Source organism: Mastigoproctus giganteus, chromosome 8, assembly GCF_048544385.1.
Source record: "Mastigoproctus giganteus isolate SK-2022 chromosome 8, ASM4854438v1, whole genome shotgun sequence".
NCBI classification, from domain to species: Eukaryota; Metazoa; Arthropoda; class Arachnida; order Uropygi; family Thelyphonidae; genus Mastigoproctus; species Mastigoproctus giganteus.
Window position 1 is genome coordinate 54,506,899 of NC_143582.1, and position 25,420 is coordinate 54,532,318.

At 38.3% G+C, this 25,420-nt stretch overlaps 1 protein-coding gene across 1 annotated transcript in view; it reads left to right on the plus strand.

The window, feature by feature from the left end:
- The first annotated feature begins 245 nt into the window (after positions 1–245).
- ABCB7 (ATP binding cassette subfamily B member 7) overlaps positions 246–25,420 on the plus strand; it is a 226,022-nt gene continuing 200,847 nt past the window's right edge. Inside the window, exon 1 of the mRNA XM_090379365.1 lies at positions 246–494. Coding sequence (XP_090235491.1) covers positions 399–494 — 96 coding nt within the window. The 5' untranslated portion in view covers positions 246–398. The remainder of the gene's footprint in view (positions 495–25,420) is intronic.

Here is a 25,420-nt window from a genome sequence, read left to right on the forward strand (position 1 = left end):
AGAGTAACTCAAGAATTTTTTTTTTTTTGGCTGGGATTTCCTTGCTCCATATGGCTCATAATATCTTACTACTCTGTGACTAGGGGTACCCTTTTCTACACTGCCACTGTGGTTTGGTAAAAAAGCAGAGACTGGAGTGAGTCGGACCAGTTATGAGCTGAAACCTTTTATGGGAAGTTGTAGTCTACATTTATATGGTTGTAATGTATAAAGGTTGAAAAGCTATGTTATTGCAAAAACAGAAATATCTGCCTGAAATGGGGGCGTTGGTTTCTATTTCCGTTTAGTTACATTAGCAGATAAACGTGTGTAATAGTGGCCGTTTAGTTAGAATGGTTTTACATGTGCTGTTACTGTCCTTCTGAGATTTATCAAGTTGTCGTGTAAACAAACTAAATATGCCAATTTGTTTTCGCTATCTTTTTCAAGTACACACTTTTAGGAAGTTGTCATATCGTAATTTTGTACCCGCGAATCCTTTCTCATCAAGTCAGGTATGGTTATTATAGCTTATGCATATAAATATGTAACTAGTAAATATATGGCTATTATAATGCTTATATATATAAATATGTGACTAGTAATAGTATTAAAAATTGTGTAATTTTGTTATTGTTAATTAACTGTAGCGCTGGTTCACTGAAGCTGGAAACTACTCTGGTCCTTTTGGGCCGTTGTAGAGTATAAATAATATATATATATATATATGGGTTTTTGAACTAAAACTACATACAGTATTTGAAGTACCACCTTTCCACTATCCATATCGTTAGAATTTCTTCTGTAATTTGAAGGTATGAAATATGGAGAATTTGTCGTCATTTTACGTTAATTTGTATTACATTTACTGATAAATGAATATGTATATCCGCAAAACGTTAATTAACAACAAAACGTGTTTCTAGTTTTGGGACGATTGGTAATTTTGGGTGAGATCCATAGGGTCTAAGGCAGTTAATGCAGCCTTCTTGCCATTCCTCTGCTGCATAGTCCACAATTTAGATGGACCAGTATCTTGGAAGAGTTAAGAAGAGTTAAGACTTCTACTGTTGCTGATGATAGATCCTCCATCTTCACCTGTAACCCAGCAAGGGGCCCATCCCAGGTACTGTCGGCCAGAGCAGCCAAACACAGGTTTTTCTTACATGAGGTATGCTCCTTCCCTCCTCCTTTCTCATCCAGGCTTGGGACGGGCAATGGCAGAGTTTAAATAATAAAGAAAGGCAAAAAATAATTTTTTAAAAAAATTATCTTGATACATTATTTTGATAATGTATCAAGGGAGATACTAAGAAAAATGAATAAAACAAATTGGAGAGAACATAAAACTAATGAACAAGTAAGAAAAGATCTAAATTTTCAATGCAGCATAATAGAGCAGATCTACAAAAACAACTTCAGTGGTTTGGACATGTGAACCAGATGAAACAACACAGGCTGCCTAATGTAGTACTGACAGCAAAAATTGGAGATAAGAGATCACCAGGAAGACCCAAAGGAGAATGGCTCCAATGCGTAAAGGAAAATACAGGCTTTCAGAGCTATGAACAAATGATGAAAGATTCAAGAGACAGACAACAATGGAGATTGATATCTAAATAGGGACTCAACCCGTGCCAAATGGAAAAGTTGAATGATGATGGTAATTTTACTGTTCTCTTCCAGTCTTCTAGGAAAGTTATTTGTTCCTCATAAAATTTTCTATGGATACCCTGCAACTCATAGTCTAGATCAGGGGAGTCAAACATGATCAGCACAAATGTAAACTTTAATAGTTTCATAGCCTTCATAATACTATGACAGCGTGAAAAGGATGGTGTACTTAACATCCTTAACATTTCAATATCAGTTGTATCATCGATGAAGAACAATATATGTTTACTTTTCTTAGACATATTCATAATACAGTGAGCAATGCAGTACCGTTCACTCAGCCACGATATAGGAAAGCCATGCTTAAAGTTGCTTCATATAAAGTTACTTTAAAATATTTATAAAAAGAAGAACAAGAATATAGTTATTATTGTTCGTGATACCAAAATGCATTACTGTAATCCAGATTTCCATGAAAGCAGAATTTTTTGTTCTGCATGTAAAGTATTACACAAACAAAATTCTTAACATCAACATACTGTATAAATACTTTGATAATTGAGAGCTATTAAGTGCTCGATAATTCCTATATTCTATTATATTATAAATCAACAGGGATTACCTTTATTTTAGATATAGGAAGCTTCTTTTCCAACTCTCCTAGCCCAACTCGCTAGTAATTCTTGAGGATGGTGATATCTATTTTTGTAAACCAGGTGGGACATCTTATTTCTTTTGGTCCTATAGCTGGACTTTAGAGTTAAATTTAGGGGTCTAATAAAATTGGATATGGGGAGGGGAGCTGTGCCACTCCCATGGTAGATCCTACATAAACGCTGTTTATGTAGGATCTACCATGGGAGTGGCACACCTTCGAGCAAAATAACACGAAGCTTCTGTGCGTGCGGGTCGTTCAAATGCATCGGAACTTTTGTTCCATGCAATAAATGAACGACATTCATTCAGCTTTAATGAAACAAAAATTATAAATATTCAACACAACTATCACAAACTACTTATTGCAGAAACCTTAGAGATGAAACTACATGAAACTTCAGTCAATATCCGTAGGCCATTCCTATTGTCCGACGATTGGTCACTTATACGCATGCGTGAAGAACAAACACTAGAACATAAGACAAAAGTTTCGGATTAATTGTGAGTTTCTCTATTCCTGTGAACATGACGCCCGAAAAGTTCTAGTCCGACTTAAGGAATGTAGAGAATAATCCCCCCCCCATATCCAATTTTATTAGACCCCTAAATTTAACTCTAAAGTCCAGCTATAGGACCAAAAGAAATAAGATGTCCCACCTGGTTTACAAAATAGATATCGCCATCCTCAAGAATTACTAGCGAGTTGGACTAGGAGAGTTGGAAAAGAAGCTTCCTATATCTAAAATAAAGGTAATCCCTGTTGATTTATAATGTATAAATACTGTATATTACAGGATAATGGGAGATACTGCAAGCATGACTTTTCATAAACAGCTCTTGGTTAATCAGGAAAGATCTGTACTTCTGAATTTTCCGACTAATCAATACCAAATCCATTTGGTATTGATTAGTCCAGCCTGTATGTTATCCGTAAGTTAAATTTTCTTTAATGTTAATTCTGAAACAGTCACATTATGTGCTTAACATTCTAATTGTTAATTTTTGTAGTTAAATTAATAGATTCTTTTAATTTTTTTTTTACTGTGATTAAAATCTTTTGTTTTTATTCTTTGGGAAAATAATTTCCTATGTAAATGTTCTTTTCAACTAAAAAAAAAAAAAAAACCCCACTTTTTTTTTTTTTTTTTTTTTTAACTCAAAAGAAGTTGTATTTATATAAACTCTGTATCTTTTAAAGATATACATATTATAGTAGAGCGTCAAATATCCGAACATCAGTAATTTGAAACATCAATAATTCAAACTAGACAGCATTTTATTTTTTTATGCTGGTGCCATAAAATAATTACAGTAAGTGTGTTGTGTGATCATGTTTGCAAATTGAATTCTGATTCTATTAAACAGCAATTCTAGGCTATAAAAATGAAGATATAAAGCACAAACTTACCTTACACTTTTATTACCTGACCAATTAACAAAATTAAATGATACGTGAAAATCGTAAGAATATTATCCACAGTTTAGCAAAATAAAAATTTACGCCTACCTACATAGCTTAATTACAGTACTAACTAAACATAACCTGGTAGTCTAATGTGGTTTACAAACGATTTTATTCTGAATGTCAAAAAGTATCATGAACGAGAAGGCAAAATGGGCAAGGTCTAGTTTATCCTAGACAACGTGGCATCACATCCTTCAGAAGACCAATTAAACAAAATAGATGACGGATTTGAGGTCATGTTTCTTCCATCAAACTTTACTGCACTCCTCCAACCGATGGACCAGGGAGTCATCGAAAAGTTGAAGAGAATCTACAAAAAATGTTTTGCGTTGTTTACTTTAGCAGAAAGCATCGTAGCTTTTTCAAAAAAACTCAGTCTCAAGGACAGCTGCTACCTGTCAGCTGATGCCTGGGAATCACTCACTGCACAGAATTTAAAAAATGCTTGAAAAATATTTGTGGCCTATTGCAGAAGAAACTGTAGGAGATGAGCAGAATCGAACTGAAAGATATGAGAGTCAAATGAATGAGATGATCAACTTGTTTCAGTCAATCCCTGGGTTTGAAGATTGCAAAGGTGATGCAAGAGCATGGATAGAAAATGATATTGATACTACAGGGTGTCCTATTTTAAATGTAAAGAAAAAATTGTGAATGTAAAAGAAACTACAGCTCCTGAAAATGATATATGGACGATGAAGAAAATGACATCAACACTGGGCCTATGCATGCCGAGGCATTCGCCACGCTAGAGACTGTGATAGCCTGGTATGAGCAACAAACTGAATGCTGCCCACCTCAACTACTCTTGCTGGAAAGAGTGAGAGAGTAAAGAAACAAACTTTGTAAATGGTGCAGCAGAAAATAAGTAATTATTTTCCTTAAAGCTTATACATATGCATTATTATGGCTGAAAGTTCTATTTGTTTTGTTACCTATGAATAAAAATATTTAAGTACAACTTAGTGATTTTATTTCTGAACTTACTAAATCTTTTTTTTCCAGAACAGTATTTTTGATAAGTTCAAAAATCAGAACAAATTGGAAGCCCGAACTATTCCCGGTCCCAGTTAGTTTTGATTATCAACGCTTTACTGCAATTAGAACTGTATTGTCATTAGCAGTGGTATATGACGTAAGGAAGCAAGCATGTATAGAAAAAAAAAAAAAAAACACACAAACACCTCCCATTTTACCTATCCATACCCTCCAGTATTTTTTCTAGTTCTTCCTTGAATTTATTTAAGCTATCAACTTCCACAACAACAGATAGAAGTTTATCACAAAACATTGCCAAGAAAATGTAATTATCATTTTACTTTTAATAGTGTTTATGATTGTGAAAGAGCTGCTAATCAATGTTCTAAGAAATAGAATGATTGTAATATAAGAGTTGTGGTATTAGTAGTAGTAGAGTAAAGTGGTAGTTTTATGAGTATAGCCCTAACTTTATTTGTCAATGACAGTCACACTTGTGTAATATGTTATGTAATATTGACATAACAAACACAAATTATTAATATGTTTCATTGACATAACAAACAAACAGGCAATAGGTTGGTAGGGTTGTTAATGATAAAACAAGGTTGGTAGGGTTGTTAATGATAGTAAGGATGGTACACTACTGCAACAGGATCTAGAAAAGATGAGCAGATGGGCTGAGAGATAGCAACTGAAGTTTAACATTGACAAGTGCAAAGTACATCAAAAGTACATCACCAAGGGTGCCAAGACTACTACTCAGGATTTCTAAGAGGCACAAGCTAAAGGTTATAATGATTTATGCACCAACATCGAGCCATGATGATGAAGAGTTTAAAGAAATGTACACCAAAATTGAGAGGGCAAAGGTAACTTACGGATAACCTATGCGGAAAATTAGTTTCCTGATACGGCACTCTAGCGCTGCTCGCTCGGTAAACAGACGGTAGGTGTTATCTGTCTGGAGCAAAGTTGAGAATAATATATTGATTGACAGGTAGGCGTGGCAAACGATGTGCTGATTGGTGTGCGAACACAACACACAATAACATCAATTTAGTATCACTTTAGTAGCATTCAGAAGTACTAATGGTAACTTGCCCTAATCGCACATGCCCTAATGAACGCTTTCCATAATGGTGAAAAAAGGTCAGGTTACCTCCACTTGAATCCAGTGGGAGCTTGAACCCCTCCCGAAGTGGAGGGGGTTACATAACCTTTTTTCTTTAGAATCACAATCATTTTTAGAAATACATTCATAAAAAAATAAATTTTTTTATGACTGTTTTTTTTTATTTTCTTGTTCAATAATATGCCCTAATGGTGAAAAAAGGTCAGGTTACTTCCACTTGAACCCCTCCTGAAATGGAGGGGTTCAAGTGGAAGTAACCTGACCTAACCTAACAAGTGGAAGTAACCTGAAGTAACCTTTTTTCTTTAGAATCATGGGTGGATTAGCACATAAATTGTTTATTAACAAAATATTAATTTTTTATTACTCTACTTTTAATTTTAAAGACACTCCTGTAGATACACATGTATCATAACGTCAGTCAACACCTCAATAGCTATTCAATATATATATATACAGTACGAAATACAATGAAAAATAAAGAAACCTTTTCCTTTTTTCATAACCAAACCTAAATCAGCAATATAGTAAAAACACTCATGAACTCCAAAAATCTGCTTTTAATAATGAGAAAAAAACATTATGAAGAACATAAAAATGAATAGAGCGAAACTTTTATTAATTTAGTTTTCATCAAAAAATCAACCAATGTTTTATTTTCATTACAAATTTCTTCCATCTTTAAAAGATTCATTGCTACTATTACCTGTTTACCGTTCATCACAAAACTATTATGCACCATTCTTTACTCATAAATACGCATTATAATGCCAACCAATGACTACACAGTAGCTTGTCATCTGTCATGCCCACCGCCAATCATTTCATCGTTTGCCATGCCTACCTATCAATCAATATATCGTTCTCGATTTTGGCTCCAGACCGATAACACCTACTGTCTGTTTACCAAGCGAGCAGCGCTGGAGTCCGGTGTCGGGAAACTAATTTTCCTCGTAAGTTATCCGACATTTCTCGTCACTCACGTGTTGGCTTTCTTTACCTTAGCCATTCAGAGTCTTTTAGATTAGCAGAAAACCCACTACACTATCATTATGGGGGACTTCAATGTTAAGGTTGGAAAGAGACAAAACAGTGCAGAAAGGAGAACTATAGGAGATTTTGGAATTGGTGAAAGAAATGAAAGAAGTGAAAGACTTGCAGAATTTGAAGAATCTCAAGGAATGTCAGTAATAAACACTTTTCAAGAAAAGAGTGAACAGAAAGTGGACATGGAAGAGCCCAAATGGATTAACAACTAATGAAATCGACTTCATCCTCACTAACAGAAGATATATCGTGAATGATGTTACTGTTATGAACAAGGTAAATGTTGGAAGTGATCACAGAATGGTAAGATGCACACTGGATATAAATGTAAGAAAAGAAAGGAAAGAACTGACTTGAGTAAATAATACGAAGGTCTTTGAGATAACAGAAGAAGAGAAAAAGCAGTATGTACTGGAACTTAAGAACAAGTTTGAGCTTCTGCAGACTATTAAGGACCAAGATATTGATGAGGAATATTAAAACTTTCTGAAAGTGATAAAGCTCAAGAAACCTATAGGTAAAAAGAAATCCAAAGAAGAAAAAATTAGTCAACAAACACTTGTCATGATGAACCGAAGACAACAAATGAAGAGCAAGATAAATACTGACAAGGATAAAATTGAGTATACCGAGTTATGCAAAGCCATTAGAAAGAGACTCAGAGAGGACATAAGAAGATATAACACAAGAAAAGTAGAGCAAGCATTAAAGGAAAACAAGGGATTTAAATCGCAGCCATGAGCAGTAATACAGAAAGACAAATGATACTGAAACTGAAAAATAGCGAGGGTGTGCTTGTAAATAGCAGAGAAGGCATAATTCAAACAGCAGACAACTACTATGAGAATTATACAAGGAACGAGGGAATGATATCAGCAGTGGGGAAGATGGATCACAAATTAGTAACACATATGACATACCCGATATCTTTCCTAATGAGGTAGAACATGTTCGCATTGAAGAAAATAAAGAATCAGAAAGCCCCAGGGGAAGATGAAGTTACTGCAAAGTTGTTAAAATTGGGAGGAAGAGACATGGCAGAGAAACTGGCAAGGCTCTTCACAAAATGCATTAGAAAAGATGTGACACCTAAGGAGTGGAATAATGCAATCATAGTTCTGCTGCATAAGAAAGGAGATAAATCAGAAATTGAAAATTATAGACCAATTAGCTTGTTATCCCACATCTACAAGTTGTTCACAAGGGTCATTACTAACAGATTAGAAACAATACTTGATTAGAATCAACTGAAAGAGCAAGCTGGCTTTAGGACAGGATTGTCAATTATGGATCACCTTCACTTAATATCACAGCTAGTGGAGAAAGGAAATGAATATAAAACACCATCATGGCTGAAATTTATGGATTATGAAAAGGCATTCGACTCCATACAGCCTAAGGCAATGTTTCGGGCACTGGAAAGACAAGGAATAGATACCCTATATATTATGATTTTGAAGAAAATATATGGGAATGCTACCTCCTTTATTACACTAGACAAAGACGGTAGCAAATTTAAAATTGAGAAAGGAGTTCGACAAGGAGATACAATATCTCCTAAGTTGCTTACTGCTGCCCTTGAGAAAGCTTTCAGAAGATTAAACTGGCTGCAGAAAGGAGTCAATGTGAATGGAGAGTACCTAAACCATTTACGATTTGCAGATGACATTGTGGTCATAAGCCACGATCCCAAAGAATTAGAGGAAAATCTTAATCAGTTATGCAGAGTTAATAAGGATTTCAGACTAAAAATGAATATGGCTAAAACAAAAGTAATGATGAATAAGTATGCCATAGAAAGGGATATAATCATTGAAGGAGCAGTAATTGAAAAGCTGGAGTCATATACTTATCTGGGACAAGTCATTAGCTGTAATAATGATAAATGGCTGGAAGTCAAGAGAAGATAAATTTTGGATGGATAGCATTCAGGAAATATAGTCATATACTGAGGAGCAATATCCCAATTTGTCTGAAACATAAAATTATGAACTAGTGTATACTTCCCATCATGACTTGTGGAAGTGAAACTTGGGCACTCACCGAAAGAATGGAAGAGAAGCTGAAAACCACACAGCGAAGAATGGAACGAATTATATTAGGAATCAGACTGTTAGATAAGAAAAGAAACACGTGGATTAGGAAGCAAACACAAATAATGGACATTCTTACTAAAACCAAAGAACTGAAATTGTTTTGGGCAGGACATATAGCTTGAAGACATGATGACAGCTGGACTAAGAATGTAACAGAATGGTACCCAAGAGGATCTAAAAGAAAATCTAGAAGACAACGATGGAGATGGACAGATGAAATTCGAGTTTGTGGGTGGTAAATGGATGGCCATTGCACAAAACAGAAGGAGCTGGAAAGTTGCTTTAGAGGCTTTCATCCTGCAGTGCATTGAAAATAGCTGATGATGAACTCCTTCAATGATTTGAGCAAGCTCAATGCTGATGGGATTCTTCCTCTTGCTCATATTCCACACTGGAGAGGACATAAATTCAAATTGAGGAAAGACAATTGTAGAACAGATGTGTGGAAATTTGCATTTAGCCTGCAGGTGGTTGATTGCTTTAGCAAGCTTCCATCTATTGTTGTGAAAATTGACATCTTAAATAAATTCAAGGCTGAACTAGACAAACTTTTGGAGTGAATAAATGGTTAAACAAGAAGTGTTTTTTTTTTTTTTTTGGCTGATGCTGTATAAGCTTGCTTTCTTGCATCATATGCATCTATTAATACTAATGCTAAATGTATACACTAAAGATTAGCAATTGTTCATGAATACAGTTAGAGAATTGTGCCAAGGGCTGTAAGATGAATGCACACAGAACAGTGTATTTTAGTGAGATTGTCCATTAGGAGAAGGATATGTTCTAGGCAGAGGGTAAAGACTCTGCTATGAGTCTTTATTGCCAAGCTATACTGTTCCCATGCTTTCAGGGATGGGAAGACTCCAGACTTGTTTTGAGACACCATCTCTTAAAAATATGTATGTCACCATTGCAAATCAAAAGGCATGCAGTGTGATTTTGCAGAGGGTCCTTATTTGAAACTGAGTTCAAATATTTGTGTGGAAAGTTTCTTTTGTTCTGTCTGGTGTATGGCTCATTGTATCCAGTTTAGATATCTAGTTAATCTGGACTCGTATGACCACCTGGGGAAGAATCTGAGCAGTTGTTTGGCAGTTTCTGATGCAGTAAACATTACTTCAAGGTTGTACTTTCTGGCACTGAGTTTAGTGGATGGTATGGAATTGTGGTGAGAAGTCTTTCCCATGGTTAAATTGAGTTCTTTGCAAAGCTGGATATGGAGCTACCATCTGTACGATAACGTAAGTCAAGCCCAAATTATCTGCAGGATGGTAGTCTTCCACTATCATTCTTATTTGGGATACACTTAAATAGAAAGGGTGCAAGAATGTTTGCTGATGCTATCGAGGCAATGTTAGGTGGGTCGGAAAACTGCTAGATTGGGGGGATACAAGGACTAATAGATTAACAGTAGCCACTGGCAGAGGTGAAAGTGATTCTTGCACTGCTTCTATTGGAATGAGCCGCAGCCTGGAAAATAAGATGCAGGATATTTCAGAGACTGCTGGGAATCATTGGGGTACAAGTAAACACATGGGTTGTGTTAGGGTAGCTAAGAAAAAGAACAGGTGCATGTATACTTGTGTGTACACCAATGCTAGGAGTTTAGTAAATAAATTTGATGAATTTGAGGTATTGCTCAAAACATCAAAGGCAGATATTGTGGGGATTTCAGAGACGTGGTGTCACACAGATATAAGAAATGCAGAACTGGAATTTGGGGAGTACAATGTGTACAGAAAGGATAGACAGGATAGGAAGGGAGGAGGGGTTATGCTATTAATTAAGAAACACATAAAATCCAAGGAAGTGAAGCCAGTCGACATCGCTGGACAGTGCAGTGTCGAGTCAGTTTGGTGTGACATAAGCATTGGGAGATCAAAATTGAGAGTAGGAGTGTGCTATAGGCCTAATGACTCTGATGAGTATAATAAGAAACTGTTCGGAGAAATAGAGTGGGCCAGTAAATCAGAGAGTCTTATAATGGGGGATTTTAATTTCCCAGATATTGACTGGAATTTGGGGGCTGGTCACTCACACAGTAGCAAGGCTTTTGTGGATTTATTGGATGATTGTTTTCTACATCAGCATGTTCGGGAGGCAACTAGAGGGAGTAATACTCTTGATTTGATTATCAGTAGTGATTCTTCATGCATTAAGAATCTGCAGATAAATGAACCACTTGGTGGCAGTGATCACAGTGTGCTGAAGTGGGAGTTACTCAAAGAGGTAACTACCATTAGGGGTAAAGGGAAGGGGTATTGCTTTCGTAAAGGCGACTACAATGGACTGAGACAGTATTTAAATTCTATACAGTGGGATCAACTGATGATATTGCCAACAGCAAATTCAAAATGGGAAGCATTCAAAGAACTTATCGTGGAAGCTACTAGGCTTTACATACCAACTAAGAAATATTGTTCAAGGTTTAGGCCTAAATGGTTGTCAGATGAACTAATGAGGCATATGGCAGAGAAGAAAAATGCATGGGATACATACAAATTAACACGTGACACGGATGCCTATGATAGATACAAGTTGATCTGTAACCAAGTTACAAAGGAGGTTAGGCAGGCGAAGGCAGATTACGAGAGATCCTTGGCAAGGGATGCGAAGAAAAACAGCAAAGAGTTCTTTACTTATGTAAACTCTAGAAGGAAGGGGATGAATCAGATTGGTCCACTTGAGATCGATGGGTCAACTGTTGATGACCCTGCTCGGGTAGCTAACAAACTAAATGAATATTTTGCATCGACATTCACACATGAGGAGTTATTCAGGGAGGGGAATGCCAGAGGTGTATTCAACTCTAGCAGTAAGCTAGAGAATCTTGTAATAACTGAGAGCAAAGTGGAGGAGAAATTGTTGAAGATAAACACAAGAAAGGCACCTGGGGTGGATGGGATCTATCCAGTTATATTAAAGGAGGCAGCAAAGGAGGTAAGCAAACCCTTAGCCATAATTATGAGAGCTTCCTTGGACTCAGGGGAGGTACCCATTGACTGGAGATGTGCAAATGTGACCCCAATTCACAAAGGGGGATCAAAGGCTGACACAAGTAATTATAGACCTGTGAGTTTAACTTCTGTTCCCGGAAAATTAATGGAGGCACTGGTGAAAGAAGCACTGCAGGATCATCTAGACAAGACTTCAGTTATAGCTAGGACACAGCATGGTTTTGTTAAGGGGAAGTCTTGCCTGACCAATTTGATTGGATACTATGATGCAGTCACAAAAGAACTGGATGCAGGGAATAACTTTGATATTATATACTTGGATCTTAGAAAGGCTTTTGATACTGTTGCACATGGAAGACTGCTGCACAAATTGGAGCAGTGTGGCATTGGAGGCAAGTTGCTGCTATGGATAAAGGGGTGGTTGAGGGGGAGAAGACAGAGAGTGGTAATCAATGGACACTGCTCATCGTGGACTAATGTTATTAGTGGAGTCCCTCAGGGTTCAGTATTGGGGCCTTTATTGTTTTCTGTATTTATAAATGATATTGATGATGGTATATCAGGCTTAATGTCCAAGTTTGCAGACGATACGAAGGTTGGCAGGGTTGTCAAGGACACTACTGACACTATGCTGCTGCAACAGGATTTGGAAAGGTTGAGCAGATGGGCTTCGAGGTGGCAAATGAAGTTTAACATTGACAAATGTAAAGTACTACATATGGGAAACAGCAACCCCAGAGGAACGTATCAACTCTGTGGTACTACACTGACAGTGGTAGAGAATGAAAGGGACCTGGGGGTGGTGGTGCAGGCAGATATGAAGTTCTCTGAGCAGTGCAGACGAGCTGCAAGAGTAGCTCATGGTGTATTGTCAATGATATATAGGAATTTTTCTAGCAGGGATAAGGAGGTGATTATTCCCTTGTATAAGGCAATGGTCAGGCCACACCTAGAGTACTGTATACAGGCCTGGAGGCCTCATTTCAGGAAGGATGTAGAGCTGCTGGAACGAGTACAGAGAAGGGCAACTAGATTGGTGAATGGGACAAAGGGGTTCTCTTACGAAGAAAGGCTTAAGTTTTGCAAATTACAGTGTCTGGAAACTAGGCACCAGCGGGGTGATCTGATAGAGGTGTACAAAGCCTTGAATGGTTTGAGCATGCTCAATGCTGATGGGATTCTTCCTCTAGCTCAGAAAAATCACCTGAGAGGGCATAAATTCAAATTGAGGAAAGACAGATGTAGGATAGATGTGCGGAAATTTGCCTTTAGCCAGCGGGTGGTTGGTGGGTGGAACAGACTTCCATCCCTTGTCGTGGAAGTTGATAGCCTAAATAAGTTTAAGGCTCAGCTGGACAGGTATTTCGAACGAACAGAGGGGTGAAGTGGAAGTGGTTATTTTTATTTATTTATGTTACTTTTTTTTTTTTTTTTTTTGGCTGATGCTGCATAAGCTTGCTTTCTTGCATCAAATGCCTCTACTAATGCTAATGCTAATTTCATTAACAGTTTCAATTTCAGATGTTGCATTTTTGTTCATTGGGTGATCATGCAGTTATTTTGTTCTGATCTCATTACTTTAACATCAACTTTGATTGTAGAATCCAATATTCCTATTCATTGTGTAGTCATGCAGTTATTTTATTTTTTTTGTAATTGCTTACAGAAATTCTTTTACATTGTGATGTCGCTATGTTGCATAGTAAAAGAATTGGTATAAGTGACTTTTGTGCTGAGGGTGAAACAGCTGTTATTGAATGTACAGAACAAACTAAATAGTGGCACCAAAGGGGAGGGGACAGCTGAGTCAGCTATCCTGGTCCTAAACAATGAGTAGAAGGTTCAGACTACTGCCATGAGTGGCTTTTGACAACCTTGAAACTAAATAATCCGAGATGGCAATGATGATTTTGTGGCTGATATTTTATGTGGTGACCATGATTATTCTAAACCTGATAATGCTGGAAAAAGGTTTTTTTTATTTTTTAGTTATTCCTCAATCATGCTAATGATATGTATATAAATTGTTTGAACAAAATTGCAACTGAATCAAAATCATATCTTTAATGATGAATAAAATTCATTTGAAAGCTCCTATATATCACTTAGTGGTTAACTGTTTTGTAAATCTTTGTTCTCCTGAATGTGGTCTGTAATAACACTTGAACAAAAATTAGCATCTTCCCGAGTTTGCTCAGGAAGATGCTAATATTTGTTTGACGTACAAATATTGTATTAGTATTAGTTCTGCATTTTACTTTAATGCATAATAAAATTTAATGTAGTTATTATTTTGAAGAATAGTGTAAATTTGAACACATCAGCCTACTTAGAGTGAAATTTGTCTTTGATTTCTAGAAGGAATACAGATAATTCTAGACAGTTTGTGGTACCACTTCTTATATGACTTCTTCAGTGACTGAATTACTTATTACATTTACAAGGACAGCAATTCATTCACTGAATAAATAGGTACAGGATGTACCACGAAACATTTGAAAATTATCTGTATAATTTCAAGAAATTAAAGACAGATCTCTCTCTTTACTCATGTTGAAATTCTTTGATTTTCAGTAATTTCAATTTACCAGCATACCATACCACTAAAAGAACAAATCAGTTATTTTTCAAGAGAAGTGTCCCTTCGAATTGTGTAGTCATCGTTATTTCTTGTTCGGTAAGTCAGTCAGTCAGTGTTGACCATCAGATGACTCATTTATTTATGACAGCCCCTTTTCTCCCAGAAACTTAAAGGTTATATGTCTTATTGATTATCAAGGACACCTATTATGATATTACAAAGAAAAAAAGAGCAGTCTGCAAGTGCAAAATTAATTTTTAAATTGCAGGACTGTAGTCTTCCCCGTGAGTGATGGTATTGTGAAATCACTGTGACCACCGAAGTGTTAACTAAACAATTGGTGTATTATAGCTTGAGTTCCAGTACAGCAAAAAATTGCAAGGATAAGTAAGTAAGGTGCATTTTCCAATAATATTGTGAAGACTTCTGAAAGAAAAGGAGGGGACCCCTTGCCAAAGCTTGTCTTCTTTACGTAGAGCTCCTTTAAATTTTGAAATATGGTTTTTCTACCAAAGGGCCTGCCTGTGGGATCTGTAATGTTTTCCATTTCTAATTATGTCAAATGTAATGCTAACACTTGTCACAATTGCTGTGTGGTAGAACTGGTCATGGTAATTGTGGATGGTTTTGTAGACCAGGTTATGGAATTATCAGTGTGATTATAGATGTAAGCCCATTTATTCTTGTCTGGTCCACTTACTGTAGGTAAATGCATAGCCATAATGTTTTCGAATAAATGCAAGGGCTCAAGAAATATGGGTATCAGTTTCAGGAATGCGGAATAGCCTTCTTTTTCACCAACATGGTGAGTTAGTATAAATAGTGGAAAAAGATGGAAGTAGAAAAAAAAAAAAAAAACTCCCCCCATTCCCACACTACTTCCATATCAACAGATAGAAATTTGTTCCAATAATAAACTGTGTGCTGGCTGAAGGCAAACTTCTGCACATCTGTTCTGTAACCATCCTTCCTCAATTTGATTTATGTCCCCTTTTGTGTGTAGTCTGAGCAAGAGGAAGAATGCCATCAGCATCGAGCTTGCTCAATCCATTCAAAACCTTAAATGCCTCAATCAGATCACCTCACAGGTGTCTAGTTTCTAAATGCTGCAATTTTGATAACTTTTGATAATTTTGATATCATATACTTGGATTTTAGAAAAGCTTTTGATACAGTGGCACATGGAAGACTACTGTACAAATTAGAGCAGCATGGCATTAAGGGCAAGTTGCTACAATGGATAAAAGGATGGTTGAGTGGGAGAAGACAGAGAGTGGTTATCAATGGACACTGTTCTTCATGGACTAATGTTATTAGTGGATTCCCTCAGGGTTCGATGTTGGGCCCTCTGTTGTTTTGTATATTTATCAATGATATTGATGAAGGTATATCAGGCTTAATGTCAAAGTTTGCAGATAATACAAAGGTTGGCAGGGTTGTTAATGACAGCAATAGCAGTGTGCTACTGCAACAAGATGTAGAAAAGTTGGGAGATGGGCTGAGAAGTGGCAACTGAAGTTTAACATTGACAGATATAAAGCACTGCATATGGGTAGGCAGTAATCCCAGAGTACCGTATCAACTGGGTGGTACTACACTCAGGTTATTGGAGAATGAAAAGGATCTCGGGGTAATTGTGCAGTCAAATATGAAATTTTCTGAACAGTGCAAAAAGGCTACAAAAGTAATGCTCATGGTGTCTTGTCAATGATATACAGGAATTTTGCTAGTAGGGATAAGGGGGAAATTGTCCCTTTCTTTAAGGCGTTGGTTGGGCCACACCTTGAGTACTGTATATATGTCTGGAAGCTTCATTTTATTAAGGATGTAGAACTGCTGGAACTAGTACAGAGAAGGGCAACGAGATTGGTGAGTGGAACAAAAGGTTGTTCCACTCACTTTGTTACCAAGAAAGGCTTGAGTCTGCAAATTGCAGCTTCTGGAGACTAGGCACCTGCGAGGTGATCTAATTGAGGTGTATAAGGCCTTGAATGGATTGAGCATGCTCAATGCTAATGGGATTCTTCCTCTTGCTCAGATTACTCACTGAGGGGGCATAAATTCAAATTGAGGAAAGACAATTGTAGAATAGATATGCGGAAATTTGCCTTTAGCCAGTAGGTGGTTGATAGCTGGAACAAACTTCCATCTGTTATAGTGGAGGTCAGCAACTTAAATAAGTTTAAGGCAGAACTAGACAAACATTTGGAGTGAATGGATGAGTAAATGAGAAGGGTGTTTTTTTTTTGCTGATGCTATATAAGCTTGCTTTCTTGTATCATATTACCTGCTAATGCTAATTTGCAGAACTGAAGCCTTTCTTGGTAATAGTGCCACTTTGTTCCCCTCACCAGCCTCGTTGCTATCTGTCCTGTTCCAGCAGATCTGCATCCTTCCTAATATGAGAACTCCAGACCTGCGTGCAGTATTCAAGATGCAGCCTAACTATTGCCTTATACCATGGGACAATCACCTCCTTATCTCTGATAGCAAAATTCCTGTATATCTTTGACAAAACCCCATGAGCTATCCTGACAGCCTGTCTACACTGTCCAGAGAACTTCATATCTGACTGCATTTTCCACTACCCTACTGTGTTATCTCACAGTTGGTACATTAATCTGGTATTACTGCTGTTCATATGAAGTACCTTACATTTGTCAATAATAAACTTCAGTTGCCAATCTAATTTTTCTAGATCTTATTGCAGTAATATACCTTGATTACTGTCATTAACCACCATGCCACCCTTTGTATCATCTGCAAACTTAGATGTTAAGTCTGATATGCCTTCATTAATATCATTGATAAATACAGAAAACAACAATGGCCCACTACTGAACACTGGGATCTTGCAATGATAACAACTTTGTATTCTCCACTCAGCCATCCTTTTATTCATAACAGTGCCATTGCTCCAGTTTGTACAGCAGTCTTATATGTGCAGTAGTATAAAGGTTTTCCTGAAATACAAGTATATGATGTCAAATGACATCATATACTTGCATTTTGATGGAATGAGCAGAAGCCTGAAACACAAGATGCAGGATATTTCAGAGACTGCTGGGAGTCATTGCGGTACAGGTAAACACATGGGTTGTGTTAGGGTAGCTAAGAATAGAAACAGGTGCATGTATACTTGCGTTTACACCAATGCCAGGAGTTTAGTAAATAAATTTGATGAATTTGAGGTATTGCTCAAAACATCAAAGGCAGATATTGTTGGGATATCAGAGACGTGGTGTCACACAGATATAAGGAATGCAGAACTGGAATTTGGGGAGTACAAAGTCTACAGAAAGAATAGACAGGATAGGAAGGGAGGAGGGGTTATGCTATTAGTTAAGAAACACATAAAATCCAACGAAGTGAAGCCAGTCGACATCGCTGGACAATGCAGTGTTGAGTCAGTTTGGTGTGACATAAGCATTGGGAGATCAAAATTGAGAGTAGGAGTGGCTATAGGCCTAATGACTCTGATGAGTACAATAAGAAACTGTCAGGGAAATAGAGTGGGCCAGTAAATCAGAGAGAATTCTTATAATGGGGCATTTTAATTTCCCAGATAATGACTGGTATTTGGGGACTGGTCACTCACACACTAGCAAGGCTTTTGTGGATTTATTGGATGATTGTTTTCTACATCAGCATGTTCGGGAGTCAACTAGAGGGAGTAATACTCTTGATTTGATTATCAGTAGTGATTCTCCATGCATTAAGAATCTGCAGATAAATGAACCACTAGGTGGAAGTGATCACAGTGTGCTGAAGTGGGATTTACTCAAAGAGGTAACTACCATTAGGGGTAAAGGGAAGGGTTATTGCTTTCGTAAAGGCGACTACGATGGACTGAGACAGTATTTAAATTCTATACAGTGGGACCAACTGATGATGTTACCAACAGCAAATTCAAAATGGGAAGCATTCAAAGAACTTATCTTGGAAGCTACTAGGCTTTACATACCAACTAAGAAATATTGTTCAAGATTTAGGCCAAAATGGATGTCAGATGAACTAATGAGGCATATGGCAGAGAAGAAAAATGCATGGGATACTTACAAATTAACACATGACACAGAAGCCTATGATAGATACAAGTTGATATGCAACCAAGTTACAAAGGAGGTTAGGCAGGCGAAGGCAGATTACGAGAAATCCTTGGCAAGGGATGCAAAGAAAAACAGCAAAGAGTTCTTTACTTATGTAAACTCTAGAAGGAAGGGGATGAATCAGATTGGTCCACTTGATATTGATGGGTCAACTGTTGATGATCCTGCTCAGGTAGCTAACAAACTAAATGAATATTTTGCATCGACATTCACACATGAGGAGTTATTCAGCAAGGGGAATGCCAGAGGTGTATTCAACTCTGGCAGTAAGCTAGAGAATCTTGTAATAACTGAGAGTAAAGTGGAGGAGAAATTGTTGAAGATAAACACAAGAAAGGCACCTGGAGTGGATGGGATCTATTCAGTTATATTAAAGAAGGCAGTAAAGGAAGTAAGCAAACCCTTAGCTATAATTATGAGAGCTTCCTTGGACTCAGGGGAGGTACCCACAGACTAGAGATGTGCAAATGTGACCCAAATTCACAAAGGAGGGTAAAAGGCTGACACAAGTAATTATAGACCTGTGAGTTTAACTTCTTTTCCAGGAAAATTAATGGAGGCACTGGTTAAAGAAGCACTGCAGGATCATGGAGACAAGACTTCAGTTATAGGTCGGACACAGCATGGTTTTGTTAAGGGGAAGTCTTGCCTGACCAATTTGATTGGATACTATGATGCAGTCACAAAAGAACTAGATGCAGGGAATAACTTTGATAATATATACTTGAATCTTAGAAAGGCTTTTGATACTGTTGCACATGGAAGACTGCTGCACAAATTGGAGCAGTGTGGCATTGGAGGCAAATTGTTGCTATGGATAAAGGGGTGGTTGAGGGGGAGAAGACAGAGAGCGGTAATCAATGGACACTGCTCATCATGGACTAATGTTATTAGTGGAGTCCCTCAGGGTTCAGTGTTAGATCCATTATTGTTTTCTGTATTTATAAATGATATTGATGATGGTATATCAAGCTTAATGTCCAAGTTTGCAGACGATACGAAGGTTGGCAGGGTTGTCAAGGACACTACTGACACTATGCTGCTGCAACAGGATCTGGAAAGGTTGAGCAGATGGGTTGAGAGGTGGCAAATGAAGTTTAACATTGACAAATGTAAAGTACTACATATGGGTAACAGCAACCCAGAGCAATGTATCAACTCTGTGGTACTACACTGACAGTGGTAGAGAATGAAAGGGACCTGGGGTGGTTGTGCAGGCAGATATGAAGTTCTCTGAGCAGTGCAGACGGGCTGCAAGAGTAGCTCATGGTGTATTGTCAATGATATATAGGAATTTTTCTAGCAGGGATAAGGAGGTGATTATTCCCTGGTATAAGGCAATGGTCAGGCCACACCTGGAGTACTGTATACAGGTCTGGAGGCCTCATTTCAAGAAGGATGTAGAGCTGCTGGAATGAGTACAGAGAAGGGCAACAAGATTAGTGAATGGAACAAAATGGTGCTCTTATGAAGAAAGGCTTAAGTTTTGCAAATTACAGTGTCTGGAGACTAGGCACCAGCAAGGTGATCTGATAGAGGTGTATAAAGCCCTGAATGGTTTGAGCATGCTCAATGCTGATGGGACTCTTCCTCTTGCTCAGAATAATCACCTGAGAGGGCATAAATTCAAATTGAGGAAAGACAGATGTAGGATAGACGTGTGGAAATTTGCCTTTAGCCAGCGGGTTGTTAATTGCTGGAACAGATTTCCATCCCTTGTCGTGGAAGTTGATAGCCTAAATTACTTTAAGGATCAGCTGGACAGGTATTTCGAACGAACAGAGGGGTGAAGTGGAAGTGGTTTTTTTTTGGCTGAAGCTGCATAAGCTTGCTTTCTTGCATCAAATGCCTCTACTTATGCTAAATTATTTTTTTTTTTTGCATACAGTTCCTTTTGCTACTGTATCATAGTATCCATTGAAACTGGTGAGATAAGCTTGCTCCTTAACAAATCCATGCTGGGACTGCAGAGTAACTACACTCCTTTACTCTGCAGTCACAGAGTAACTATAGGATTACCTGCATTACTTCTTTAGCTAGTGACTCCATTATTTTTTCCTGGAAGAGAAGTTTAGCTAACAGGTCTGTAATTACTCATACTACTCTTCCACTTCACCCCTCTGTTTGTTCCAAAATACCTGTCCAGCTGAGCCTTTAACTTATTTAAGCTATCAACTTCCACGACAAGGGATGGAAGTCTGTTCCACCAACCAACCACCCGCTGGCTAAAGGCAAATTTCCGCACGTCTATCCTACATCTGTCTCTCCTCAATTTGAATTTATGCCCTCTCAGGTGATTATTCTGAGCGAGAGAAAGAATCCCATCAGCATTGAGCATGCTCAAACCATTCAAGGCTTTACACCCACCTCTATCAGATCACCTCGCTGGTGCCTAGTCTCCAGACACTGTAATTTGCAAAACTTAAGCCTTTCTTCGTAAGAGCACCCCTTTGTTCCATTCACTAATCTTGTTGCTCTTCTCTGTACTCGTTCCAGCAGCTCTACATCCTTCTTGAAATGAGGCCTCCAGACCTGTATACAGTACTCTAGGTGTGGCCTGACCATTCCCTTATACAAGGGAATAATCACCTCCTTATCCCTGCTAGAAAAATTCCTATATATCATTGACAATACACCATGAGCTACTCTTGCAGCCCGTCTGCACTGCTCAGAGAACTTCATATCTGCTGCACAACCACCCCCAGGTCCCTTTCATTCTCTACCACTGTCAGCGTAGTACCACAGAGTTGATACGTTGCTCTGGGGTTGCTGTTTCCCATGTGTAGTACTTTACATTTGTCAATGTTAAACCTCATTTGCCACCTCTCAGCCCATCTGCTCAACCTTTCCAGATCCTGTTCCAGCCGCATAGTGTCAGTAGTGTCCTTGAAAACCCTGGCTACCTTTGTATCGTCTGCAAACTTCGACATTAAGCTTGATATACCATCATCAATATCATTTATGAATACAGAAAACAATAATGGACCCAACACTGAGTCCTGAGGGACTCCACTAATAACATTAGTCCACGATGAGCAGTGTCCATTGATTACCACACTCTGTCTTCTCCCCCTCAGCCACCCCTTTATCCACAGCAGCAGTTTGCTTCCAATTTCACACTGCTCCAATTTGTGCAGCAGCCTTCCATGTGCAACAGTATCAAAAGCCTTTCTAAGATCCAAGTATATAATATCAAAGTTATTCCCTGCATCCAGTTCCTTTGTGACTGCATCATAGTATCCAATCAAATTGGTCAGGCAAGACTTCCCCTTAACAAAACCATGCTGTGTCCGAGCTATAACTGAAGTCTTGTCTAAATGATCCTGCAGTGCTTCTTCAACTAGTGCCTCCATTAATTTTCCTGGAACAGAATTTAAACTTACAGGTCTATAATTACTTGTGTCAGCCTTTGATCCTCCTTTGTGAATTGGGGTCACATTTGCACATCTCCAGTCTGTGGGTACCTCCCCGGAGTCCAAGGAAGCTCTCATAATTATGGCTAAGGGTTTGCTTACTTCCTCTGCTGCCTCCTTTAATATAACTGGATAGATCCCATCCACCCCGGGTGCCTTTCTTGTGTTTATCTTCAACAATTTCTCCTCCACTTTACTCTCAGTTATTACAAGATTCTCTAGCTTACTGCTAGAGTTTAATACACCTCTGGCTTTCCCCTCGCTAAATAACTCCTCATGTGTGAATGTCGATGCCAAATATTCATTTAGTTTGTTAGCTACCTGAGGAGGATCATCAACAGTTGACCCATCGATATCAAGTGGACCAATCTGATTCATCCCCTTCCTTCTAGAGTTTACATAAGTAAAGAACTCTTTGCTGTTTTTCTTTGCATCCCTTGCCAAAGATTTCTCGTAATCTGCCTTCGCCTGCCTAACCTCCTTTGTAACTTGGTTACAGATCAACTTGTATCTATCATAGGCTTCTGTGTCATGTGTTAATTTGTATGTATCCCATGCATGTTTCTTCTCTGCCATATGCCTCATCAGTTCATCTGACATCCATTTAGGCCTAAACCTTGAACAATATTTCTTAGTTGGTATGTAAAGCCTAGTAGCTTCCAAGATAAGTTCTTTGAATGCTTCCCATTTTGAATTTGCTGTTGGTAACATCATCAGTTGGTCCCACTGTATAGAATTTAAATACTGTCTCAGTCCATCGTAGTCGCCTTTACGAAAGCAATAACCCTTACCTTTACCCCTAATGGTAATTACCTCTTTGAGTAAATCTCACTTCAGCACACTGTGATCACTGCCACCTAGTGGTTCATTTATCTGCAGATTCTTAATGCATGAAGAATCACTGCTGATAATCAAATCAAGAGTATTCCTCCCTCTAGTTGCCTCCCAAACATGCTGATGTAGAAAACAATCGTCCAATAAATCCACAAAAGCCTTGCTAGTGTGTGAGTGACCAGCCCCCAAATTCCAGTCAATATCTGGGAAATTACAATCTCCCATTATAAGACTCTCTGATTTACTGGCTCACTCTATTTCCCTGTACAGTTTCTTATTGTACTCATCAGAGTCATTAGGCCTATAGCACACTCCTACTCTCAATTTTGATCACCCAATGCTTATGTCACACCAAACTGACTCGACACTGCACTGTCCAGCAATGTCCACTGGCTTCACTTCCTGGGATTTTATGTATTTTTTAACTAATAGCATAACCCCTCCTCCCTTCCTATCCAGTCTATCCTTTCTGTAGACGTTGTACTCCCCAAATTCCAGTTCTGCATTCCTTATATCTGTGTGACACCACGTCTCTGATATCCCAACAATATCTGCCTTTGATGTTTTGAGCAATACCTCAAATTCATCAAATTTATTTACTAAACTCCTAGCATTGGTGTACACGCAAGTATACATGCACCTATTTCTATTCTTAGCTACCCTAACACAACCCATGTGTTTACTTGTACCGCAATGACTCCCAGCAGTCTCTGAAATATCCTGCATCTTGTTTTTCAGGCTTCTGCTCATTCCAATAGAAGGAGTGCAAGAATCTCTTTCACCTCTGCCAGTGCTACTGTTAATCTATTCGTCTTTGTCTCCCCCCAATCTAGCAGTTTTCCGACCCACTTAACACTGCCTCGATAGCATCAGCAAATATTCTTGCACCCTTTCTATTTAAGTGTATCCCATCCCTGTAGAAGCAATCTGTCCTGTTAACAAGTACAGTCCAGGCTGAAAAAAATTCTACCCCTTGAGCCTTGCACAATCTTTCCAGGGCCGAATTGATCGACAAGGCTCTCATCATATACTCCCTCCTATCGTGTCTGGGCAGAATTGCAGACATATTGATTGATCACAGTGTGATTTGAGTTGGACTGCCAAAGCATGGCATCCAGTTATATATATATATATATATATATATATATATATATATTCAGGGTGATTCACTACCAGTGCGACAAACTTGCAGGAGGTGTAGGGGGCACAAAGACAAATCAGAATCACATAGCATTGCAGGGTCCGAAATGCCTTCGTCATGCGGTAGAGGACGTTGAACAGGAGGTCGCATGAACAGCGATCCCTCCGGAAGTCAGCATTTGCGAACCGTTTCTGTTGAAGAAACCAAGTAGCAAATGTCCTCCAGAGTGGATAAACCGCAGGCTCCAATGATTGGACGTGTTGCAGATGGTATGAACTCATTTGGTTTGTCCTCCATACAGTGGATTGGGAAATACCCAATCGTTGGCCTATCGCTCGAGTACTCGTACTCGGATTGCCTTCTGCAAGATGTAGGACATTCTCCTCATTGTCTGGCATCCTCGTCGTTTGCTCTCGATTCATGGTACCTCTCGTGAAACAACCAGTCTCATGTAACCTTCTGTGCACATGTGCGAAAATCGTATGATAAGGAGCACGCCTGTGTGGGAAACGTTCCTGGTACAAGTGCAGAGCAACGCGCCTGTTACAGTCCGCAGCTCCATACGTGAGGTGCATGTCGGCCAGTTCAACGTTTGAATACTCGTCCATCCTACTGCCTTGGGAACCGGTTTGCAAATGCTGACTTCCAGTGGGATCGCTGTTCACGCGACCTCCCGTTCAACGTCCTCTACCGCATGACGAAGGCATTTCGGACCCTGGAATGCTATGTGATTCCGATTCGTCTTTGTGCCCTCTACACCTCCTGCAAGTTTGTCGCATTGGTAGTGAATCACCCTGTATATATATATATTGGGGAACAGTAAATATATGTTAATTATATTTGCCATAGTAACCTTAACCCTTTAGCAGTCTCTTTGATATAATCTTTGCACCAAAACCAGAATAACTTGGAATTTTAAATAAATTAGGATTACATTGATCAGTGAAATTTTAGTATTCCTCTTTATTTTACAGTTGATTACTATTTGAGTAAGTAATTACAGACCTGTAGGCTCGATTCCAGTTCCAGGGAAAATAATAGAATTCTTGTTATAGAAGGGTAATACAAGACCATCTGGACAGGAATACAATTATATGGCAATCACAGCATGGATCTTGTTGGATCAGTCTGATTTCATACTATGATGCAGTAATGAAGTAGATGCAAAAAATAATTTCGACATCATGTATTTAGATTTCAGAAAAGCTTTTGATACTGTTCCACATGAAAGACTGCTGTACAGATTGGAGCAGTGTGGCATTAGGGACAGGTTACTGCTAGGACAGGTTAATGTTATCAAATTTCAGAAATTTGATAACATTAATCCAGGAAGGCAGTTCCCACTCATAAAATGTTGAGTGGTCATTGCCTTCTTGGATTAATGTTATTAGTGGAGTATTCCAGGGTTCAGGGC